At 40.7% G+C, this 26,549-nt stretch overlaps 1 protein-coding gene across 3 annotated transcripts in view; it reads right to left on the reverse strand.

Moving 5' to 3' along the window:
* RSU1 (Ras suppressor protein 1) overlaps positions 1-26,549 on the reverse strand; it is a 195,749-nt gene that overhangs the window by 83,486 nt on the left and 85,714 nt on the right. For all 3 annotated transcript variants that reach the window (XM_082385695.1, XM_082385694.1, XM_082385696.1), the window contains exon 8: positions 5,313-5,445. In XM_082385695.1, coding sequence (XP_082241821.1) covers positions 5,313-5,445 — 133 coding nt within the window. The remainder of the gene's footprint in view (positions 1-5,312; positions 5,446-26,549) is intronic.

Here is a 26,549-nt window from a genome sequence, read left to right on the forward strand (position 1 = left end):
TGAAATACAACATATTTTATGGGTTTCCCTTTTCTCTTTGATATTTCTTAGGCAAGGTTCGTTAAATGCAGCACATTTGTATGCAAATAGGTGCAGAGATGTCAAAAGTTTGAATCATATTTTGTATTATGGAGGAAATGTGAGAATACATTCATTAACTTAAAGAAAGAACCGCAATATACATATGTAGCATCTATAAAGGAAATATAAATTACCAGGAGCACAGTACACAGTCAACTTTTAAAAATAAAAACAATCTTTATGTTGAAAGCTTTAGGAAAAATTGGTTCTTCTTTTTCATGTCTACTATAAAGAAATACTGTGTTTCTCTGGCTTACCTGGAGCTATTTTCAGATACAGTAATGAAAGAGAAAAGTCTTTGTCGTCTTGCACACCTATTGTCACTATGTAAAAAATTCACTAACTGCTAGCAAGGCCCTGGCAGATTAACCTGCTCCTGCAGCCTTCTGTGATATTATAAAACCATGCTCATCCCGTGCACTCATTCATGCTTCACCAGAAAGATAATAAGGTTTTAAAGAGTTTTGTTAGACAGGATTTCCTTCTGCAAAGGTCTGTCTTACATAAATGGGATCACCTACTAAGTTGGAAATTCTTTAGCCTTTTGGTAGACCAGATGTATCTGTTATTTAAGGATCTTCTGAGTCAGCAGCCACTAGGGGATATAGTAGTTGTTTAATAAAGCCCATGTATGCCCATTCCAGCCTCTACTAGGTTTGCCCATACTGCAGAAAACAAGAAAACATCACTTCGTTTTAATTCTACAAGTAAAACAGCCTGAGAAACCATATGCAGCAGAATCAAAGCACTTATTCCTCCTTACAAGCTAGCTAAACAGGATGATTTATTTTGCTAGACTTCCAGGCAGGAGAAATTGCTAGCATTTTCCCCATCAGTGCTCACCACTCACCAAACACTGCTTAGTTAAAATGTTTCCGTTAAGTAATATTAATAAAAGTACAAACATCTTCATTTAAGACTAAAAAACGAAACAGAAAAGCAAGTGAGCGTGGCACCTTTCTCTGGTGTGCAAAGAAAGTCACAAGACAGGAAAAATGATGGGGGAGCACCTTTTGAGTTATGCCAGGCTGGAGATGAGGCTTTAGGACTGCCATGCCTTACAAATTGCAGCCTTCATGAGGAAGCCTGTTTTCCAAATGTCGCTTTCAACCGACACATTTTCAGCTTAACATTTGTCAAACCTCTTCTTTTGTTAAGAGTTAGCGTGTCAGTTTTTAAAATGGCTTGCGGTTTCTATCCACCTTCCTTGATGGAAATGTGAAAAGTGCGAGTTACTCCCTTTCACAAAGAATCTTGTCAAGGATCCTGACTCCAATCTGACTTCTCCCGGGGACAAAAAAAAAAAAAAAAAAAAAAAAAAACTGCCTTCTGGAAACTTAACAAGTGGTGACTATCCCATCATAATTCTGCCTGGAAGAAGTTACTCAACAACAGCCCGAAAATGCTAACGCACCTGTAGGGTTTGCTCCTCAACATCCAGACGGAGCAAATTATTTTAACAGAGGGAATAAGTGACAATGAGCGGGCAAAGCAATGACACCAGCCAATATGTTCCCCTTGCTGAAAGTACGATAAATGAACAAAGAGCAACCTCCATCTGAGGAATGATGAGGGCGTGATGAATGCCCCAAATGTACTCAAAAGAACAATCTCCTGAAGAATCACACCTTGGCATCCTCCCAGCCACACCTGCCCACATCCCCTCCTGCTTCATCTTCATCAGCTTAAATCACTGCCAAGTATTTTAATTCTTCCTAAACACCGACTTCCCTGTTTTGTTTCAAACATCCACGTCTCCTCCTGGAGTCTGTTAGAATCTGGAAATCGTATCATCCATCTTCCCTGCCTGTCGCTGCTCGAGACTTGGAAGGCCTCTCAGGATGTGCTTAGAACAGGAAGGTCACCTTGAACTTCAACCATGGACATGAAGGGATATAAAATGTGCTGGTGAGTTCTCAATGCTCTCATTTAGGTAATGGGTCGATTGGTAAAAAGGAAAAAAGAGGAAGGAGATTCACTGGTATTTTAAGTGCCAGAATAAAAATTTAAAATATGCTTTTATGGGCTTCCCTGGTGGCGCAGTGCTTAAGAGTCCGCCTGCCAATGCAGGGGACACAGGTTCGAGCCCTGGTCCGGGAAGATTCCACATGCTGCGGAGCAACTAAACCCGTGTGCCACAGCTACTGAGCCTGCGCTCTAGAGCCTGCGAGCCACAACTACTGAGCCTGTGTGCCACAACTACTGAAGCCCACACGCCTGGAGCCCATGCTCCACAACAAGAGAAGCCACTGCAATGAGAAGCCCACGCACAGCAACGAAGACACAACACAGCCAAAAATAAACAAATAAATAAATTTCTTAAAAATAAATAAATAAAATAAAATATGCTTTTATGACAGGTTAAAGATCAATATTAAAAAAAGGATTTTTTCATTGGAAGGGATGTACGTGACTGATATAAAAAGAGACAAGGAAGTGAAGATTAGAAACCACAGGTTTCAGAATAAAGGATCTAAGACTAAGGTACTGATTGAGACATTTGCCTTGTTTAAAAAAATACAGGTGTAACGAATTAATTGCCTCCTTGCAAGTCCTGACCTGTACAGCTTTACAAAAGTAGCCAAATATCTGCTAATTAGAGTTTTTTTTTTTTCAGAGAGTTGAGAAGGATACTAAAAGTCCTCTAATTATGAAGTGGCTGCTTAAAAAAATGAAAGAATTAAGTTGGGTTCTAGTTACATGAGGATATACTAACATATACCTATTCATGTAAAAGAGGACCTTAAATTTAAAACATCAGTGAAACATAGTGGTGCCATTTTTGTAAAAGCATCTTTTTAAAAAGACTAAGAGCTTGAGGCAGTGCCTTACTTAGTCCACAGTCCATGTTTCTGGCTGGTATGTTTGATCCAGGAATGAAGGGAACTACTTCATTGGGAGAACAGGAGGGCAGAAAGCTGGGATACAGGAAGTGGTTAACATTCTTCTTTCCCAAGGAGGAGAGAAGGGGAAAACTCTAAGGGAATTCACTTTAAGGGAGGTCCCTGCCCCCAGGAGTTTAATGTCAAGTGCATTCTCCCAGCAGAGGCTCACACAGACTCTTCTAAAAGCAGCGAACAGAGTACTGATTGGTCCCCCTAGAAAGGGGACAATGGCTCTCCCATGCTTGTTTAAGCTTTCTAATGTTGATTTAACTGGACAAAAGATAATTCTCCACGAGGAAAACAAACACAAAAAAAATAAGCTAATAGGCAAACTGCTTACTCTGATTCCTAAATATAAGATGCTAATAAAACAGACAAGATATATACATCAAATATGTCACAGATTAAAATGTGTCCCAGATCCCCTTTCAAAGAACTTACCAATAAACTCAATCAATGCAACACACCACTCACTCATCCAGAATCCTAACGATGTTCAAATAAACGGCAACAGTTTGTAACAGCATATAACGGTGATTAATAGCCTAATGACTCAAAGGTAATACAAAATCCATACATTCACAATGTAATCTTTTCAAATGAAATTAAAATGAGAAGCACTTTCATACGCAATGTATTCTAATTCTCTGTAAATTCTAAATTAGTGTATGGTAAATTAAAAAACTGTTAACCAGAAAAAACAACAGAGCATTTCCCCCAATTCTAGAATAATAGGAGCTTATTTATTTTTCTGTAGGTATCATATACAATGGTTTTCTAAAAGCATACCCTACAAACCAAGCTCTACATAACCCCCCATTTACTAACGAAAAATTAGAGCCTTATCTAAAGCCAATGCTAGCAACGATTAACAATTTAAGAGAAACCAGACGAATACACTGTTCATTTGCAACTATATTTTCACACATTTTCATAATTAAACAAATTTTCAAGGCAGAGCTATGTTCATTCTTTTAAAAAAAACTATGTATCTATAATAATTGCACGTATCTATGCGGTTCATGAAACAATAACACATAGCCTATACATCTCTCATTTTACTCTTAAGTAAGTCTTACGACATATGCTAAATATTAAGGTATCAAAAAAAAATGTTAAGGTATCATCTTCGAAGAAATCTAAACCATGCTTTACGCTGCATTCGCATAGGAGGATATGCCATCATTTTGGCAATTTTAGTCTATTTCCCCTGAACACCATTCTTCTTCCACAGCTCATCTTCTCTGTGATTCTGTCAGATGGAAATATACCATGAGGGGTCCCAGATGTGTAACCAGGAGCATGACATACGGGGACATGTGCTACCAGAGCCACAGCTGGCCATTCACAGGCAAGGACTCTGCCCCGTCAGTTAAGTCTCACCCACTGTCCCAACACAGATTCCGAGAGAGCTGTGCTGAGTTTGTGGGGGGAGCGTATTTCTGGTACCAAAAAATGGGAGACTCCAAACTGAATGGAACTTTTAATGATCTCCTAGGTCTTCTCTAAGAGCTGGGATATTAAGTTCTCAAAAGTTGGTATCAGACACAGGAACAGATTAAACCTGACTACGAACTGTTTCAAGTCATTTGCATTTGCTTAAAACTAGCGGTGACGGGATTTCGGTGTTAGGGGTCACTGAAGCATTGAGAGAAATGCTCACTTCAATTTGGGCTTGGGGAGTGGATGAGGGGGAAATAATGACAGAAGATTAATAGTAACAACAGAGTAGGTGGGGGTGGTAGAATTCCTTCCAATCCGGACAAACTGAGGAAGAAAGAGGTGGGAGTAGTTTGGTTTTAAGGCTGGGTCCCCGCAGGTGCCCTTGACCAGAGGGGAGGACTTGAGAGATTTTCATGTTATGACTTAAGCTAGCTGATTCCTCCTCCTTCTCTTCTGCCTTATCTCTTCTCTTAGAGAGATTATTATCTCACTAGAGTAAAAGCTTCTGAAGAATAGGATGATGCTTTCTTCGTATTCCCTACTGATTTTATAAAGAAACCACTTAACAATTTTGTTCATAACATCTGTTATTCTTTACATTCAAAGGAGAAAAAAGTATGTTCTGATCTTCATGTATTTGGTGAATCTCCTTAGTGCCATGCATAGTCAGCCAATTTAATACCTTAAAAGATTTCTAAACAAAATTGGTATAAATTCCCTTTGAAAATATCAATTAAAAATAATCTATAAATAACAATTACATGTGGTTATTAATAAAAAAATTTTTAAAATGCTCTGAGCTCGGTGCCACCAATGACAAGATCACACGATAGGTTTTTAAAAATGGCATAATTATGAATACTGTAAAACCAGTCTATTTCAGAAAATCATAGTCTTACTTACTATTTGTACGTCTCAGAGCGGATGTATTCAAACACATGGGACACACCAAGCTGGAATTGGTCAGCAATGGGGGTAACCCAGGGATTGTTCTCTGCTTTGAATATCTGCTTCTGACCAGTTAAATCCAAGTTTCCTAAAAAGAAGGAGGGGGAAGAAAAAAAAAAAAAAAGGTGAAGGTCATCCAACCAACAGAAATCAAATCTAAGAAGTAATTACTGCCCAGTAACGACAGCACAACCGTAAGCATGTTTTGAGTCATTTGATTTCTTTTAGAAAGTTTTACCCCGAGTCATCACTGATATACATGCCATGTCAGTGACTGTACACTGGCCCAAGAAATTAAGAAGGAAGGAAGGAAGGGAGGGAGGGAGGGAGGAGAGAGGGAGTAGAGGAAAGAGGTAAGAAGGAAGTAAACTTGGAATTCTTGCAAATGAAGCATTTGCTTCACTTTTCCAAGTGTTTGCTACAGAGACAACAATGGCCCTCCAAGATCGAGAGAACCATTAAAAAGCAGAACCTCCTCAAATTCCATCTTGACAGCGTGCATCACCACTTGTCCAATCTGATCTAAACCTGACCCATGTGGAACCCAGAAAAATGGTACAGATGAACCGGTTTGCAGGGCAGAAACAGGCAAAGATGTAGAGAACAAATGTATGGACACCAAGGCGGGAAAGTGGCGGGGGGGGCGGTGGTGGTGGTGTGATGAATTGGGAGATTGGGATTGACATGTATACACTGATGTGTATAAAATGGATAACTAATAAGAACCTGCTGTATAAAAAAATAAATAAAATTAAATTCAAAAAATAAAACAAAATAAAATAAACCTGAACCAATCAACACCACTTTTCATCAAAGCAGGACACGAGTGAAGAAAGATAAGAATACTGCCCAAGTAGAATTATTATTGCCTCATTCGGGTACCATAAGCACACCTCAGAATCAGCACTAAATGAGTCTCATCAACATGGTGAGGGTAAAAACGCACACGTGTACAGCCCTTACCAGTTGACAAATTACCTGTAAAAAGCATTTCCTCCTTTGATTCTCCAACAATCCCTAAGGTCAGTAATTGACATCGCTTTATAGACAAAGAAATGGAAACTTGGGGGGAAATTAAGTAATATGTCCAAGATCAGAAAATGTCAGAGTGGAGATTTGAATCTAAGGCTTCTGACTCCAAATCTCTTATTTTTCCTACAATGCTTGGTGAAGCTATCAGGTTACATGTCAACCTAGATCAACCAAGGATGAGTAAATGAAGGCAGCCAGCATCTGGGTACCACCTGTTGATGGATGGATTAGTCGACTCTCTATATATGTTTTTCTGTTTGGTATATTTAAAAATGGAAAAGGCAGCGTGAGAAAGAGCTTCCTAGAACCTGCTTGCCTATGAAAGACACAGGACAGACGTTACACAGCAGAGCTGTATGTGGTTTACTTGGCAGACTCACTGAAATCCTTTCCCTAAAAGTCCTATGGAAGAAGTCCATTTGCAGACCCCTGGTCTACAGTCCAAGGTTTTTTGAGCAAAGACACCAAGCAATTATTCTTCCCAGGACACAACCAAAGTGCCATATCTGTCCTGTTCTCAGGCTCTACGGCCAAAATTGTCATAAATGAGAACTTCAGGATAAGGAAAACATATTCTAGGATGCAAGCATTGCACAAAGCACATCAATTTCCTAGCTAATCTGAGCTTTGGAAATGAAAAGATAATGTTTACTAGGATGATGTAGTATTTCTTCTTAAAACAAAAGAATCGATACCTTGAATCTGTCTTCTTTTTGTTATACGGGCAGACCTTGTTTTATCACGCTTCACTTTATTGTGGTTCGCAGATATTGCATTTTTTATAAAGTGAAGATTTGTGGCAACCCGATGTCCAACAAGTCTGCCGGTACCATTTTTCCAACATCATTTGCTTACTTTGTGTCTCTGTGTCACATTTTGGTAATTCTTGCAATATCCTTTTCATTATTATTATATATGTTATAGTGATCTGTGGTCAGTGATCTTTGATGTTACTACTATAAGTCACTGAAGGCTCAGATGATGGTTAGCATTTTTAAGCAATAAATTATTTTTTAATTAAAGTATGTACATTGTTATTTTAGACATAATGCTACTGCACATTTAACAGACTACAGTATAGTGTAAACATAATTTTTATATGTACTGGGAAACCAACAAACTGGTGTGAACGCCTTTATTGTGATATTTGCTTTATTGCGGTGGTCTGAAATCCAAACTACAATATCTCTGAGGTGTGCCTCTATGAACTTGCAACTATTCAGAATAATGGAGAAAGAAAAGACCAATATAAAAGTGATTACCATTTCATAAAATGCTTCTAAAGACAGCAGATATTACTAAATATTAAGAGCAAGTAATTCATCATGATCTTTCCAAAGCTACTTAGAATCTGCTGGTGGTTAAGTACAAAAATAAGCAGATACATTTCTCTCCAAGATTATCAATATTGTCAATTTCCTCATCTTAATGGTTAAACATCATTAGTCAGATATTAAATCACTTGAGAAATTAATGAGCTTTATTCTCTCAACCATGAGTCAGAAAACTGCTTGGGATAAATGGAAATCCAAACGTCGCACATATTCGGTTTAGCTGAGTATCCTACCAGGGTGTAACCTTGTTGGCAATGGACTGCCATTTATATATTTTGTTTTTATCTTTACTTGGAGAAAGGAAGGGGTTTTCAGCTTCCCGAGAATCAAACTGATCGCCTGGTTAAATTTCACTGTAATTCTCATTTCCTCTAAACTCTATGTCCTCTTGTCCGTATCACTGTCTCATTACTTCTTCTCCAATTTCCACATTTCCTAAAAATGAACGTAATAGAAATTCCTGGAAAAAGTCTTCTATTTAAAACAAGTCTGTATTTCTGAACTGTCCTGTCTTAAACACAGAGTGTGTGATGCTGTCCCCTGTTCTTAGGGAGCATGGTCACTGAGGGAATACCTGAGCTACCAGGTGACAGTAACCACGGGGTAAGCAATTCACTAAAAAGTTGGGGGCGGAGGCACTAGGGGTAAAAGCATCTCTCTTAAAACATTCACCTCGTAGACAACCTACGCTTACACAGTATCATCTTCCAGCCTCCGGGCCCTGCCCACTGACATCAGCATGGAATCAACTACGAAAAGAAATAATACATGAGACCTTTGGAAAAAAGACATGTTTTCCAAAAAAAGCCCTGGAAAGCATATATTACATAAGGAAGTGAACCAATTCCTAAACAAAGGGGATCTCCCTGATAAAGGCGGTTCTGATCTAAATATCTTTCCTCCTCATCCCCCCTAAGTTGGTTATTCTAATGAAAAATCCGGTCTAAATTTCCAGTGGGTAGAGTTGTATCTGTTGAACAAGCTTCCAGGACTCCCTGTCATTCACATATTACCACAAATTTACTCAACTGGATTGTTTTCCTTTTAACCTCTGGTTCAGATGGGTATCACAGGAATATGGTTTTGTTTCTTTTAACTCTGGGGAAGAAGGGTGGGAAGGGGAGGGGAGGTGGCTATGTTTGGAGCACAGAGGATTTCTCAGCACGCTGTATTTTCAGGGCTCTGGGTCAATATGAGAGCAACGTGGACCAGGGAAAGGGTCTTAGGAAGGACCTCAAAGACAAGCCTCAGCTATTCCAGGTTTGCCTGGGGACAGTGAGAAGAAGACGACCCTCTCTTCTTTCCCAGGCGGCATCACCAGCTTCCTCCCACCCAGGTCCAAGCTTTGCCCACTACTCCAAAAGTACAGACATTATGAGCAGGTTTTAACGGATTATCCTTGAGATTTACATACAGGCGCAGAAAGGAAGAGTCGGCATGCTCCTACCAACAGCCTACAAACCCACTTTGGAATGTACACGGCCTCTCGCTCACTTAGTAACAGCCTCTGACTAAGCCGGCGGTCTTGTTAGCGGTAATCCTCCGAGAATAACATGCTAAACTTCGATGCTCCCCGCTTGCCACACGTGCAGGACAGACCTGGGGGAACGGTGTCAAGAAAGGTCAGCTATGTTCCCCGGGCCGTCTCGTCTGAAGCCTCTAAGCCCCCGGAGACCTGTCAGTGCCTAGCAACGTCTCTATTTAAGCACCGTCCATGGAGACAGCAGAGGCAGAGGGGAGTGCTAGTGACGGCCGCTAACCGGAGCATGCAGGAAACGCAGGATGGGAGCTGTGGGCGCGTCCCCTTCGGGGCAAAGGGGTCTTCAGCTGACGTCTGGAAGTTCGGGTACGCACAAAGGACCAGAGGCTCTTCACGAGCAATTTCATTTCTATCACTTCCACCTCATCTGTACATCCCAGCTGAGGGAGGGGAGGGCGGAGAGAGAGGGGTTACCCTCCCCTCCCCCATTTATTTATTTTATTATCAAACAACCCTAAGTCAGAGTTAGTATCAGACAGACTTCAGATTCACAGGTGCTTCACAGAATGCCAGAACTGGGAAGCCTAACAGAAAAGAACGATGGCGGGGGCGAGAACCAAACAGTAGCGTTGTGGTAGATGCTGTGCATTTTTTTTTTTTTTTTTTTTTTTTTAACAAAGCACCATGAAACCCATGCTTAATGCCCACAGCACACCTTAAAGCAGGCAACTATTACAGATGGCAGAGCTGGAAACCGCACAAGCCAAACCCAGCGCCGACTCTTCCTAGCTACAAGCAGGCTCGGGGGCGACAGGATGTGCTGATTTTGTTCTCTGAGCTCATGTCACTGGTGGAGGGCACGGTACCTGCTTCTGTGCAGCTGCGGCCCTCTCAGCCGGCTCTGTGTCTCTGGCTCTCTCACTTCGCTCTGAAGGCTGGCAATTTCAGAAGAGGGCCAAGATGACGCGTGGAGCTCGGCCATTATCCCGTGGGAAAAGCTGACACCTGCCCCCCCCGATGGGCTCAGCAACAGGTTACTCTGGCCTCAGCCGAGCCCCTCCGTCAGCTGTCCGAGGCGGGTTCCCTTTGCAGTAATCACATGCAGGAAGCATCTCAGCCCGTCAGTCAGGCTGCAGGAGCCCTAACTCGCCGCACGCTTCGCTGGCTCTAGTTAGGAGCCCTCGCCCACCTCCTTGATTAGAAGCCTGAACGGGCGCGCTGGTGCTGTTCTAACAAGGATCAGACGGCAGGATTAAGCACCGTGACAAAGAGGATCTAATAAGCTAGAAAGTGGAGCATCCGCGGACACGCTGGCTGACTCCCCGACACAGATTCCCTCCGCTCCCGCTCCAGCGGGGAGGCCCGGGCCACGCCGGGAGCCAGCCTGCGCCGTGATTAGTGGTGACCCTCTGCCCGGCGCTGCCCTGAAGATCATGTGTCACTCAGAGGCTGCGTCTGCAATTGCAGATTGGATTTTCCATGTTATTACCTGCAAGAGGACCACGTACGCTTCTTTCAAGAGCCTCAAGCATGGCTGCTTTGTCGTGCAACTGTTATTTTGTAAAGGCTACAATCGTGCAAAACTGTCATTCTCCTCGCTAGTTATACGTGTGATGGGATGCAACAGGCATTGTGGCCCCATTAAGAAGCAGGCGCTGGCTTTCACGTATGGAAATTGGTTGTTTTCATAATCATACTGATGATAAGAATTCTTCCCGAGGACTCAGAACCCGGAACCACGTGGCCAGTAACATCATTTATCGGATATTAAGCAATCGAGGCAATCTGGGCAAACTGTTCACGTCATCAGAGCATCGTTCCCTCCCTCCCTAATTCCAAAATGCCACAGAACGCTTTTTAAATTAATTCACCCTAAAACCCAGGCTCTCTCACTCAGGAAAATCTAAGGCTACAGTCTAACAAGGTAAAACTAGCAAACCATGGTTGATTGGGTAGTCTATCATCAGTATACTGGATTTGCCCAAACCCAAGCAATTGATTCACTGTTGAAGGGGTCTAGATGGGACATTATGACAGCTGAAAGATCACCTCTCCTCTGCACTGAATCCATACACAGAAGCTAACCACAAATGACTCCAACGCAAAATAAAAGCTACTTCTAGGGCCGCTCCAGATATAAAGAGATATCCTGCACATAAACCTCTTAAGATTTTATTACTATGTAAGAGGCTACTACTTATAGAAGTGCATGATTATAGATGACAGCTGGAGATGGAAGGTTTCTACCTTTTTCACTTCTTTAGCAACATACTTCACCGAATGGAAAATGATCATAAAGCTTATAAAATGATGCTCATATTGTAATAATAAATGTTTGCTGTAGTAAAACACTGGAAACAACCAGAATGTTCACCTATAGGTGAGAAGCAGAATAATGTATGCTACAGCCACCCAACGAAATGTTTCCAGGTATTAAAATGAATGACATAGATTTGTATGTTTTGACCTAGAAAGAGATCTACACTCTAATTCTTAAAAATTAAGGGTGTACTAAGTTTGCTATGATTTCATTATTGAAAAAATACAGAAGAAAGAAATCCCATATTATGTATATGAGGAAATGCTTACGTGAAAAAAAGAGTAGGATACACATCAAATTGTTAATACTGGTTTTCCTCAAAGAGGGGAAATTAAGGTGGGAAAGGGAATTGAACCAGCAGAATAAAGGGTAAACTATTAATTTTCTTTTTCGAGGACTCCATGTGATTACAAGTACGGATTATTTTTATAATTAAATAAGAATAAGGTGCATGGAAAGGAAATCATCAAAAACAATTCAGACTACGTGATGGGCGCTAATTAGTACAAAGGCGGTAGCTTTTATTTAAAACAGCATCACCCTACTGCAGGGAACAGCACGCTTTATAGAAGATGATCTGCTAAACCCTAACTGGATGGAGAAGGGGGGGGTCTGAGGCTGCTTCTTTTTCTGTGCACCATCGATGCAATCAAAGTAAGCTGGGATGTCTCATGACAGCTCTCAAATTTATTCTGCGGGGAATTCGAGGCCACACTGCCATTCTGGCAATTGTCTGCTTAGCCTTCTGGCAACACATTTTTAAAACAGGCATTTTGTTCACTTAATACATACAAAGCGTTGCTGCTGTGTGAAACATACTAAAACTGTTACTCTTCTGATCTAGTCAAGGGAAGAGTACAATTTAAATAAAAAAGATTTTTTTTGAGAAAGCCAAACACCCTGCCAAATGGCTCCAACAAAAGTGGCATCTGATTTATGTGTGTCGGTGTGAATGAGTCCAGAAGCCCTTTTAACCCATGAAGAAAAATATCATTTTACAGTTTCCCCCTGGTGCCCTTCTTGGCCATTTGATATCTGTGCTCCAGGGTAAGATGGAATAGAAGGGTCTCTCAGTCACCTGTAAATACGATTACCCAGCAACAGAGCAGTGGGTCTCCCCAGTGCACACCACCATTGCTGCTTTATCCTGCAAGTCCCTTTCTTTCCATGGCTGCGCCATAAATAATTCACGTTGTAAACCTGGCATTTGCGTAGGGTTTCCCCATCATTCTTCTAAATGTGGGAGGTAATCTTATTTTTGCTTGCCAGATTTCCATGTTATTGTTGATGTAACGTCAGGCAGTACAGACAAAAGCCCAGTGGATCTGGCCGGAAGACCTGGCTCCAGATGCCAAGTGCCATTCACTGGCTTTGTGACCAAAGGACGTTAGGGAAATCCTTGTGTTTTCTGAGCTTCAGGTTTCTCACCTGCCAAGTGGGGATAATAGTACCGATTGATAGGATTGTGGACAGGGGCCCAAAAGTGGACAAAATGGTTCTCTACGTTGGAAAGCACGACATAAGTATAAAATACTCTTTTCATGATTATGTTAAATGAAATCTGCAAAGGAGAGAAAAACGTATACTGGAAAACAGTTTCCCTAAAACAGAGGTTCACTCAAGGAATTCATAATCTCCTGAAATGGAATGCAAAATAAATCTACATTTGCATAGTGGCACTCTTCCGGGGAGAGGGCCCCCAAGTTCATAAGCTCCTCAGTGGTCTTTGATCAAAAGTAGGGCCAAGATAAAATTTAGGAGGCCTGATTTCATTTCCTAGAAGACTGAAGATTTCTAAATGGTGGCCGTCTGCGGCACCCCAGAGGGGTCGGTTCCCAGAGTGCACTGCGTCATTCAATGTCCTCCTAGACCTCATCGTCCTTCCATTCAAGTTCCCCAGTTCAAGGACAACCTTCTGACTGCCTGGGAAGTTGGAAATGTCAGCACCGAGGGAGCCCCAGTTACCCTGGAGACCCCCAGGAGACGTCCCTGTATAATACAACATAAACTAAAATAAATGGATGTTCAAAGAACAAGTGCCAGCAATCACAACCTCTCATAGGATCAGTAACAGTATCACACCCTTTGGTAATCCATTTCAAGTACAGATGTGTGAGAATTCCCTAGGGAAATTGTACACCAACAGGTATCCTCCAAGCTCGTATTGTTAAGTCTCATTTTATGAAGAGCCACATGATGTGAGTGGGGGAAAGAACTGATCTCAAAAGAAGTCAGCACATTTGTGGAATCTAGAAAAATGGTACAGATGAACTTATTTGCAAAGCAGAAATAGAGATACAGAGGTAGAGAACAAACTTATGGATACCAATGGGGGAAGGGGGGATAGGATGAATTGGGAGATTCGGATTGACATATATACACTATTGATACTATGTATAAAATAGATAACTAATGAGAACCTACTGTATAGCACAGGGAACTCAACTCAATGCTCTGCAGTGACCGAAATGGGAAGGAAATCTAAAAAAAGAGGGGATATATGTATACGTAAAACTGATTCACTTTGCTGTACAGCAGAAACTAACAAAACATTGTAAAGCAACTATACTCCAACAAAAATTAATTTAAAAAAATTAAAAGAAGTCAGCACATTTGGCTTCAACTCTTAGGTCTCTCATTAACTAGTTATATACCCTTGAACAAGTCACTGAAGCACTCCTGACCTTGGCTTCCTGATCTGTGAAAGAATGGTATCAGAACTGATAAGTTCTAAGATCTCTTCCCAGTGTAAAACTCAATTAACTTTTTTTTAGATAAATTTATTTATTTTATTTATTTATTTTTGGCTGTGTTGGGTCTTCGTTGCTACACGCAGACTTTCTCTAGTTACGGCGAGCGGGGGCTACTCTTCCTTGTGATGTGCAGGCTTCTCATTGCGGTGGCTTCTCTTGTTGCGGAGCATGGGCTCTAGGCATGCAGGCTTCAGTAGCTGTGGCTCACGGGCTCAGTAGTTGTGGCTCGCGGGCTCTAGGGCACAGGCTCAGTAGTTGTGGCGCACGGGCTTAGTTGCTCCACGGCATGTGGGATCTTCCCGGACCAGGGCTTGAACCTGTGTCCCCTGCACTGGCAGGCAGATTCTTAAATACTGCACCACCAGGGAAGTCCCACAATTAAATTTTTTTAAAAAAAATTCTGCAAGATTCAAAAAATATTTGTACTTATATGAAATGATGGATGTTAACTAAACATATTGTGATAATCATTTATGACATATGTAAGTCAAATCATTATGCTGTACACCTTATACAGTGCTGTATGTCAGTTATATCTCAATAAAGTTAGGAAAAAAAGAAAAAGGTATCACAAACCAGCCTTCACCATAGCTATTGAAGTTGAACGAATACAGGATATCCTCCGTAATGATAAAACATTATTTCCACTAATTCAGCACTTACTTAACATTCGATCTCAGGTCTCTTCCACAATTCCCTCTCTAGCAAGATTTAATATGAAGTGTTTCCAAATTGTCTTGCGATACTACAGACAAAAGCGATTCGTTGTTCTCCTCCTAGAAGGCCTACTGGTCCTTCTCCATCCCTGCAGCCCTAGGTGCCCGGGATCACCATGACACCCATGCTGCCCAGAGGGCTTGCTCCACAGCGCACACGAGAAGAGTTCCAACACCCTTTCAAGGAACCCTGTAGTGTCAGTGTGAGGTGAAGGGCAGGCAACATGGGAAGAGTAAAACTTTGAAATCAACCTTAGCATCTAAGAGACAAGTTCTAAGACAGCACCTACCACTGATGTTTCTGAGTACAAAAGTGTAGGTCAAGACAAAGACCAGGAGATGTCGACTGATATCTTACTGACTTACAGTTCATAAAACATTCTCCTATCAAACTTGACACATACTCAAAAGGACTAATTCCTAGAGTTGGTTTGGGGAATGCACACTTTCCCTACACTGTTAAGAGTACAAACTGGCACCTCTTTTCTGAAAGATGACTGGGCCATATATAGTAAGAGCTAAAACAATGTTCATACTGCTTGACCCGGTAATTCCACCCTTGTAATAAATTTATGCTAAGGATACAATCATGGATATTCACAGTGATTCACGAATACAAATTTTCACTTACGCTGCTTGTGTTTCTCCAGAACATCTGCAAACAACTCAAATGGCTAAGGGGTTGGTTAATAAATAATTAATTATAATTATTAATATTAATAATTATTAATTAATGTACTGATTATTAATATAATTTTAATATAATTAAAATTATAATCATAATTTTATGAGACACTCAGAATGGTATCATATGTAGTCATATGGTCAAAAACATTTTCAAATAAAATTTAATGACATGGGGTAATGGTCATGACATAATACTGAAGGTGGAAATGTAGACTATAAAACCCACATAGTACAATATCGTCCTATGGTTTTTAAAAAGTATATATACATATGCATAAGAAAAAGACTAGAAGAATGCACACATTGTATATACACACATAAATAGAGAAAAGACTAGAAGGAAATATAATTTTAACAGTGGTTATTTCTGGAAGGTAGGATCATGAAAGTCACCCTTTACTGTGTTTCCCCATATATTCTAAAGCAGTGACTCTCAAACTTGAATGGGCATCAGTATTTCCTGGAGGCCTTGGGAAAACCTCCAGAGTTTTTGATTTAGGAAGACCTGGATGAGACCCGAAGTTTACGCTTCTAACAAGTTCTTAGGGTATGATGATGTCTGGTCCAGGGACCACACTTAGAAAAGTCCGTTTATTTGTAACAATAAAAAAGCACTGAAGCAATCAAATGTTTTTAAAAGTTTAAATAACGCCGTCCCAGGACTTCCCTGGTGGTCCAGTGGTTAAGACTTGGCACTCCCAATGCAGGGGGCACGGGTTTGATCCCTGGTCAGGGAACTAAGATCCCACGTGCCACATGGCACAGCCAAAAAAAAAAAACACTAAAAAATAAAAAAACAAAAAAACAAATAAAGCAGCCCCAAAATATTAAATCTATTTAGAGTACTGACAAAGAAATCTGAATTTTCAGATACTGTTACCAGTTCTATTAAGGATGTAAAAAAAAAAAACCTCCATAGAGTAGTGAATGCTTTCTATTATTACCATCTTCATCACCATAATGGTAATAGCTATTAACTGCTGAGCATGTATTATGCACCAGGTGTTGCTTCAGGAGCCCTGCATATATTATTTCAAGGCGTCACAACACTTGTGCATGGAAAAGTATCACTATTATCTCATTTAAAAAAGAAACAACTACCATTCAGGGAGGTTGAGTCCCATGTTCAAGGTTGCATGAGTGTAAATGGCAGAGCTGGGAGTCAAAGACCAGCTTATCTGACTCTTCCAAAGCTCTTGGTCTTCTGTGTACAGGACACTTAAAACATTTTCCTCTTCCTGCAAAAAGGTACTGAGGTATTGTTGGAAGAGTCAACCAGTTGACATGGTTTAAAGAACACTGGGGAGGCATAAACAAAATACATCCCTTACCTCTCTCACAGGGCCCAGAATCCTTTCATCAGAACCATGATCTAGAACCACTACTGTTACCTCTAGGAATTTTCTTTCTAAATTAAAATACCCTGGCAGAGTAAAGTGTTAGGGTGATACACTTTCATTAGTATGACAGAGTGAATATTTTTAACAGGCTGCATGAATATAGGGCATGCACTTCCTTATTCAAGAGTCAAAACACAAAGTCAAGGGATTTTTTTTTTTTGCTTCAATTGATACCTTATAGTTTTTTTTAATTAATTTTTATTGGAGTATACCTGATTTACAATGTTTTGTTAGTTTTTGCTGTAAAGTGATTCAGTTATACATGTATCTACTCTTTTTTAGATTCTATTCCCATACAGGTCATTACAGAGTACTGAGTAGAGTTCCCTGTGCTACACAGTAGGTCCTTATTAGTTATCTATTATATGTATAGTAGTGTGTATATGTCAATCCCAATCTCCCAATTTATCCCTCCCCTCTCCCTTTCCCCCCTGGTAACCATAAGTTTATTTTCTACATCTGTGACTCTATTTCTGTTTTGTAAATAGGTTCGTCTGTACCACTTTTTTAGATTCCACATATAAGCGATATCATGTATTTGTCTTTTTTAAAAAGAATAAAATCTCGTGTAATTATGCATTGAACAAATCATTGTTTTTAAAATAATAACATTTCATAGTGAAATTAAGAAAACACTCCCCTTTACCACTGCAACAAAAAGAATAAAATATCTAGGAATAAACCTACCTAAGGAGACAAAAGACCTGTATGCAGAAAATTATAGGACACTGATGAAAGAAATTAAAGATGATACAAATAGATGGAGAGATATACCATGTTCCTGGATTGGAAGAATCAACATTGTGAAAATGACTCTACTACCCAAAGCAATCTACAGATTCAATGCAATCCCTATCAAACTACCACTGGCATTTTTCACAGAACTAGAACAAAAAATTTCACAATTTGTATGGAGACACAAAAGACCCTGAATAGCCAAAGCAATCTTGAGAACGAAAAATGGAGCTGGAGGAATCAGGCTCCCTGACTTCAGACTATATTACAAAGCTACAGTAATCAAGACAGTTTGGTACTGGCACAAAAACAGAAATATAGATCAATGGAACAGGATAGAAAGCCCAGAGATAAAACCACGCACATATGGTCACCTTATCTTTGATAAAGGAGGCAAGCATATAAAGTGGAGAAAAGACAGCCTCTTCAATAAGTGGTGCTGGGAAAATTGGACAGGTACATGTAAAAGTATGAAATTAGAACACTCCCTGACACCATACACAAAAATAAACTCAAAATGGATTAAAGACCTAAGTGTAAAGCCAGACACTATCAAACTCTTAGAGGAAAACATAGGCAGAACACTCTATGACATAAATCACAGCAAGATCCTTTTTGACCCAGCTCCTAGAGAAACGGAAATAAAACCACAAATAAACAAATGGGACCTAATGAAACTTAAAAGCTTTTGCACAGCAAAGGAAACCATAAACAAGACCAAAAGACAACCCTCAGAATGGGAGAAAATATTTGCAAATGAAGCAACTGACAAAGGATTAATCTCCAAGATTTACAAGCAGCTCATGCAGCTCAATAACAAAAAAACAAACAACCCAATCCAAAAATGGGCAGAAGACATAAATAGACATTTCTCCAAAGAAGATATACAGATGGCCAACAGACACATGAAAGAATGCTCAACATCATTAATCATTAGAGAAATGCAAATCAAAACTACAATGAGGTATCATCTCACACTGGTCAGAATGGCCATCATCAAAAAATCTACAAACAATAAATGCTGGAGAGGGTGTGGAGAAAAGGGAACCCTCTTGCACTGTTGGTGGGAATCTAAATTGATACAGCCACTATGGAGAACAGTATGGAGGTTCCTTAGAAAACTAAAAATAGAACTACCATATGACCCAGCAATCCCACTACTGGGCATATACCCTGAGAAAACCATAATTCAAAAAGAGTCATGTACCAAAATGTTCATTGCAGCTCTATTTACAATAGCCAGGACATGGAAGCAACCTAAGTGTCCATCATCGGATGAATGGATAAAGAAGATGTGGCACATATATACAATGGAATATTACTCAGCCATAAAAAGAAATGAAATGGAGGTATTTGTAATGAGGTGGATGGAGTTAGAGTCTGTCATACAGAGTGAAGTAAGTCAGAAAGAGAAAAACAAATACAGTATGGTAACACATATATATGGAATCTAAGGAAAAAAAAAAAAAAAGGTCATGAAGAACCTAGTGGCAAGATGGGAATAAAGACACAGACCTACTGAAGAATGGACTTGAGGATATGGGGAGGGGGAGGGGTGAGATGTGACAGGGTGAGAGAGTGTCATGGACATATATACACTACCAAATGTAAAATAGATAGCTAGTGGGAAGCAGCCGCATAGCACAGGGAGATCAGCTCAGTGCTTTGTGACCGCCTGGGGGGGTGGGATGGGGAGGGTGGGAGGGAGGGAGATGCAGGAGGGAGGAGATATGGGAACGTGTGTATATGTGTAGCTGATTCACTTTGTTATAAAGCAGAAACTAACACACCATTGTGAAGCAATTATACTTCAATAAAGATGTTTAAAAAAATAAATAAATAAATAAAATAAAAATAAAACCCAAAAAAAATAAATAAATAAAATAAAATAATAACATTTCATTAAGTCAGAATTGTTCAGGAAAATCACTATGTGATTATGAGAACTGAAATTATCCTGGGGAAATTTTGATCAGAGAAAAAGGCCGAATAGGTTTGAATCTGGGTGGGGCATCCCAGGCAAGGCAGCAGGAGCAGATTAAAGGTGATGTGTGCCAGGGCCGGGGTCTGGATGTTGGTATATTTCAATTGATCTTTATTATCTGAAATGGAAACGTCTATATATTGCAGAGAAACAGCCATGACTCATCTTTTACAACTCTCAGGGCTGATTCAAAGCACTTCTGAGTGTCTCACGTGTCTCCAATGGTTTCAAAAGGCTGCCTTCTGGGGAAGGTGGGTAGGGGTGGGAGGCAAGGAGATTATACCCCCTTCACTCCCACCTCCCGCCACCCCCCGACACCACCATATCTGCACCAAATGAAGACACAGGTCCACGTGGCCAGCTGAGCTGAGATTCCTCCCTTTTCACCCAACATCTGAAATTGTACTTGGAGATTCCGTGTGTACAAATACGCTAACATTCTGACACAAAGAATCTGACCTCGATCTAGATTCACATACAACTGGAGAGCCCATTAAGGGAAGTTTGCGGGGCATGAGGGGTTTATGGAGATGAAGTCTTAAACATATCCAGATTTGTATCAAATTTTAATTTCCAAATTATGTAGAAAGTGGAAATGACTTCTTAGATAACTTTGCAGGAGATTAAAGGTCAAATACAGGCAGATTCAATCAGTACAGATATGATCACATAGTCTTAATAATAATCATCTTAATAACCTTCCCAAATGGCAACAACTTAGCTTTTTAATGCTTAACCTCAAAAACAGTTGTTTAAAAAGCAAAGCAATTTTTCAGTCAATAGGACTAATGCTAAAGTTTAAATGTCACTGTAATACATTCCTAGGCACTTGCTCATATGGAAGTATGAAACAAAATTAACTTTATTTTTTATTTATATATAAATACCCTCGAATCCAATTTTATTAAAGGTTAAGTAAGGGATCAACCTACTACACAGAACCTAAACTTAAGTTATATGTAAAAATGGCTTGTTTCGGCTTTGCTTCTCACTCTAGAGCTTATATTTTTATTACTTTGGTGCCATGTGTTACACTCCCAGCGGAGTCTGGAGATGGTAAGAGTGCAGATATTGCGCCATATAAAATATGTACTATGATAATTAAGAACTGTGAGTGACACAAATGCTAAGTCTACATGAATAAAACTGCAACAATTGTAACTTAATTTCCAGTGAATTCAAAATTATTCATGCTAAAAAAAAAAAGCCAAATGTGTTTTAGGTTACGTACTAACAATCCACGTTAATGCGTTTTGAGGAAACTTACTTTCCCTTAAGTTTAACAACTATAGCTCAGAAGTAAGATGCAATGGAAGGAAAATCACAACTATGTGAAAACAGTACTTCCATGTGTATAAATACACACATACACGTGCATGCACATATACACACATTCATCTACTTCAGGACTTAAGAAATATGATAAAAGCAAAAACTATATATTATAGCAGAAAAGACACATAGAAAATAAAGCAGAAAAAAATTGATGTTTCTACTTTTATAACTATTTACTTGTTTTCAGTATAAGTGATAAAAGGCAAGTAAGTATCCCAAACTACTATAAACAAGAGTACTTTCTAGTCTAGGGTTAGTCCAGAGTCAAGCCCAGGCCACAGACGTAAACTAGTATGTTTAAAAACTTTAACATTAAGGTTTAAGAAAAACCAAAGCAAAATAACTATATAACTCAAGGGATAGAAGTCTACCGCACCTCCCAAGGATCTACTTAGACAATTTACAAGTCTTCATGTGTGAAAAAGCATTAACTATAAATAACAGTGAGAAAACGGAGTTTTTCCACAATTTGGGATTTGGGTGAGGACGATTACATCATGAATTGGTTTCCAGTATTTTTGGAAAGCCAACTGTCTTGGGTTAAAAATATGAAATACTGTCACAGTTAAACAATAAAAAAGGAAAGGACGTACTATAATACTCTGACTCAAGGGAAAAAAACAATCCACAAATGCAAAATCACTTTCAACATGTGAAGCTGTTTCAGAGACTCAATTTATTTACAAAAAAAATAGAGCTCAAATTAGCCAATCCAGGAATTGGCACTTCTAAACAACTCCTCTGATTGCTACTGGTTTACGCAGTGTTATCAATCCCAGGATTCCATGTGGCTGTCCAATTTCAGGGTAGCCTGATATTCCTTTTCATTATCATCATCATAACTTACCAGAAAAAAAGAGAAATAGAATTAATGTATTTTCAAAGGCAAGAGTTGTTTTAAAGACTAAATGACACCCTTACGGAGTAAACAAATTTATATGTGACTTTTTTATACATTACTCACACTTATCATTTTATTTAATCTTCATGATCTGGAGATCTAAAGAAATGTTCACAAGGGAAAAATAGTCTTGTTTGGTCGTAATTTGACGTCAGCATATAAGAACAAATGGTGTCCTATTGCTTAATCAAGAGCCAGGTCCCCCTAGCTGACAACGTAAATGTGAAACAGTAAATGGTGACATATAGCATAAACCTACTAGGCTCACATAATGGTCAGAACCGTGGCCTCGTTTTTTAAACAACTGTACTTTAAAAACAGTATCATGCAAAATCATTTACAGGACTTCTAGATGCACCTCCCATCAGACAGTGTGTGACTTACTTGCAATGATCCAAACATACTATGGCCTTTCTTGCTTCTGCACCTACCTAAATGCCCTCTCCCCTGCGCTTCCTGATAAAATGTAATGCATTCAATGTCACCTCTTCAGAGAAGTCTGCCCGGATTTCTCCACTGAAAGTTGATCCCTGTGATGTCTGACTAACTCAGCACCTATTTGTTTGTTCCACAGTGCTTATTACATCTTATAATTATTTCCTTTGCTGTGTTTTTTTTTCCTGTGGTCTGTTTCTCCAACTCCCTTGTAAGCTCCATGGACACGGGGGCCATAACAGTCTTGATCTGACTGATGCCTGGCACCAGTTCAAACGCCCATCCTTGAAGTCTCTTCCAAGCTCCTCCTGTAGACCTGACTGCCGTGTCTGCACTCCCACTATCTAACCAAACTGGAATTAGAACCAAACTGCTTCCATCTCAGCATCCCTCATTAAATAGGACGGGAATTTCGTCTTGCTCATTTGTCTTTCTCAGGTATCTTGTACACTGTACAGCATAGGGGTGTCCTTCTCAACTAGGATGAGATTTGATCCCTTTAAGGGTGTCTATCATATGACCTAAAGGAAAAGGGCTTTACAAACAACTGAACAGGGCTTCCCTGGTGGCGCAGTGGTTGAGAATCTGCCTGCCAATGCAGGGGACGTGGGTTCGAGCCCTGGTCTGGGACGATCCCACATGCCGCGGAGCAACTAGGCCCGTGAGCCACAACTACTGAGCCTGCGCGTCTGGAGCCTGTGCTCTGCAACGAGAGAGGTTGCAACAGTGAGAGGCCCGCGCACCGCGATGAAGAGTGGCCCCCGCTTGCCACAACTAGAGAAAGCCCACGCGCAGCAATGAAGACCCAACACAGCCAAAAATAAATATAAAAATAAATTAATTAATTTTAAAAAAAGACCTAAAAGAAGAAATACATGGCTAACATCATTAAAAAAAACCAAAAAAACAAAAAAACACTGAACACTTGTTTGTCTACACCTCATCCAGCTCCCACCACAGATACTGATATGTCCGCCTTTGCTTCCTCATGTGACAGTAATGACCCACACATTAAAGATGTGAGTGAGCTGGGCATGGAACCAACTGCCCGGGAGGGGAAAGAGCGAAGGCTGAAAGCAGCGTAGCAAGCATGAAAAGGCAGGTTGAACTGGCAGACTGTTAGTGTTTATTTTCAGGATGCACAGTTCAATTTCACCCTAACAGAAAAAGAAAACAAAAATGTTTGGCTTAAGTGATAAACTAATAACTTAAAATGGAGAAAATGCATTTTTTGCATGTACAGACCACAGACTAGCTTAGATGCTTTATGTATATGATCTCGAAGGAACCTGCGAACTGGGAAGGTGCCTGACAGTTAAGGGAAATGACGTTCAGAGACGATTCCTCCCTTTCCCAAAGGCCACAGAGCCAGCAAACGGTAGTGTTGGGATTCAAACCAAGGTCAGCTCCTTCCTACTTGCCACGGTCAACGGTAAGAAAGGACCACTCTGTCTGCCCATTCTCTTTCCTTCTCCCAATTCTTCCCCATTCTTCATCCCTCCCCTCTCTTCCCTTTTACAGAAAAAAGGACAGGGACAATGGCAAATGTACTTTGATGTGTGTTGGGATCAGGGCGACTGGCTGATTATGCCTGAAAGAGCACATAACCACAGTAACAATATAAAACATATAGTTTATCATATAAAATATCTTGCACACACACCTCCAGATAGCAAACTGGCTTTCAGAAGTTATTTTATACGTTACTGCATTAGTCTGCTAGGGCTGCCATAATCAAATACCACAGACTGGGCGGCCTGCACAACAGAAACTGATTTTCTCCCAGTTCTAGAAGCTGGAAGTCTAAGATCAAGGTGTCAGCAGATCTGGTTTCTCCTGAGGCCTCTCTCCTTGGCTTGTAGATGGCAACCTTCTTACTGCGTCCTCACATGGTCTTTCCTCCTTGGAGTGCAACCCTGGTGTCTCTCTGTGTCCAAATTTCCTCTTCTTATAAGGACACCAGTCAAATTAGATTAGGGCCCCTCCTAAGGGGCCCTAATCACCTCTTTAAAGGCCCTATCTCTAAACAAAGTCACACTCTAAGGTGCTGGGTGTTAAGGCTTCAAAACATGAATTTTTAGGGGGGACCGAATTCAGCCCAAGGCAGCCACTATCTTCATTTTCTTAATAGTCGAGTAACTGGAATAGCACAAAGTCTGCCCTACATATCTGGTTCTGATTAATCATAAATTAAACATGTATAGAAGGGCCAAATAGACAAAATTACAGACAACAGAGGTTAAAGGAAATTCAGCTCTCTCAAGAGCACATTACTTTTACATAACTCAAACTACTGTATACTTATATATAATATTATATGACACTATATTCATTGACATAATTTGAGTTAGGGGAATAAAGGGCATGGCAGTCTGACTCTCTCATTCTTCTTTGCGTTTTCAACTACGAGTACCACTTTGGTAGATCAGAAAGAGAAGGAGATAATCAGACAGAAGGGTTAAATTTCTCTTTAGTTATACAATATGCCGTACTCTTTCATCCTTTAAATAGTTTCTCAAAAATGCTGGTGTCACTTGAAATCTTCAAACTGTGTATACTCTTTAAGGAAGGGCCTTTCCTTTGTTAGGGCTCAGTCTTCAGGGGGCTCCATGTTGGCACCAAATTACACTCCGTAGACCAAAGAGCACCTCCCTACAGTTCAAGGGCGCCGAGAAGCAGGGGTTCCAACGGCAGCTTTCAGATGCTTTTTGATGACAAATGATAATATTAAGCTCCTACTCAAAGGCAGCCTACAATAATTCTCCATTCCCTGATATTAAAATCCTGTAAGGGAACATAAAGCTAGCCTCATATCACCATGTACCCCCCTCTGATTAAAGCACTCTTCTGCGACAACCAGCCTCAAAGAAGCAAAGGTAGCAGATGTCAGGGCTAAAGCAGAATGGAAGAGAGACAAACCTGAAAAAAAGATGGACACAGGAGGGTGGAGACACAGTGCTGGAGGGCGCAGGTGGACAAGGCAGAATGAGATGCACCAGAAGGAAGCAGAAATTTGATCTGCTGTTCTCCCATCATGGTACATCTGCCCTATCGGCCTTAGATTTTATAAATTTATTTATTTATTATTTTTATTTATTTATTTTTGGCTGCGTTGGGTCTTCGTTACTGCGTGCGAGCTTTCTCTACTTGCGGCGAGCAGGGGTTACTCTTCGTTGCAGTGCGTGGGCTTCTCATTGCGGTGGCTTCTCTTGTGTGGAGCACGGGCTCCAGGTGCGCAGGCTTCAGTAGCTGTGGCTCGTGGGCTCTAGACCACAGGCGCAGTAGTTGTGGCACATGGGCTCAGTAGTTGTGGCTCACAGGCTCAGCAGTTGTGGTTCGCAAGCTCAGCAGTTGTGGCTTGCAGGCTGTAGAGCGTAGGCTCAGTAGTTGTGGCTCGCGGGTTCTAGAGCGCAGGCTCAGTAGTTGTGGCTCATGGGCTTAGCTGCTCTGCGACATGTGGGATCTTCCCGGACCAGGGCTCGAACCCCGTGCCCCCTGCATTGGCAGGCGGATTCTTAGCCACTGCAACACCAGGGAAGCCCCGGCCTTAACTTTTAAAAGTACTTACTCCTAAAGTAACTGCTGAGACATCCAGCTAAACAGGATGGAGTAGAAGCATTTCCGTGTACTCCCCTTCCTCTAAATCCACTGGAAGAAGGGAGAGAATGATTTCTTAAGTGAAACATACCCATCTCATATCACAAACTCTGATGAAGGGTAGCTGAATTCAGGGAAATTTAACCCCAAAAGAGGGGAACACTGGTAGTTGACACAGAGCTCCTTAGAACTTAAATGTGAGAACAGATGTTTCTAACAGTCCTAAAAGCCCCATCAAGTGAGCCTTCGTTGAGGCGCTAATATCTAAGTGTGAGGGTTTGCTGGGAGCAAAGGGGGAGCAGTGAGTATCCCCAGAGAAACTCGTTCCACAGCAGACAACAAGAGGAGCTGAAGAGTGAACACCTTTACTATGTGAGCGCGGACGTGAGAAGACTGAGGGAGAGGATGCCGAGAGCCCACATCAGCCCCCAGGAGCCTCTAATCCCACAGCCGGACCTGAACGGGGAAGACCTGAAAAGGGAC

Source organism: Balaenoptera borealis, assembly GCF_965194805.1.
Source record: "Balaenoptera borealis genome assembly, chromosome: 3".
NCBI lineage: Eukaryota > Metazoa > Chordata > Mammalia > Artiodactyla > Balaenopteridae > Balaenoptera > Balaenoptera borealis.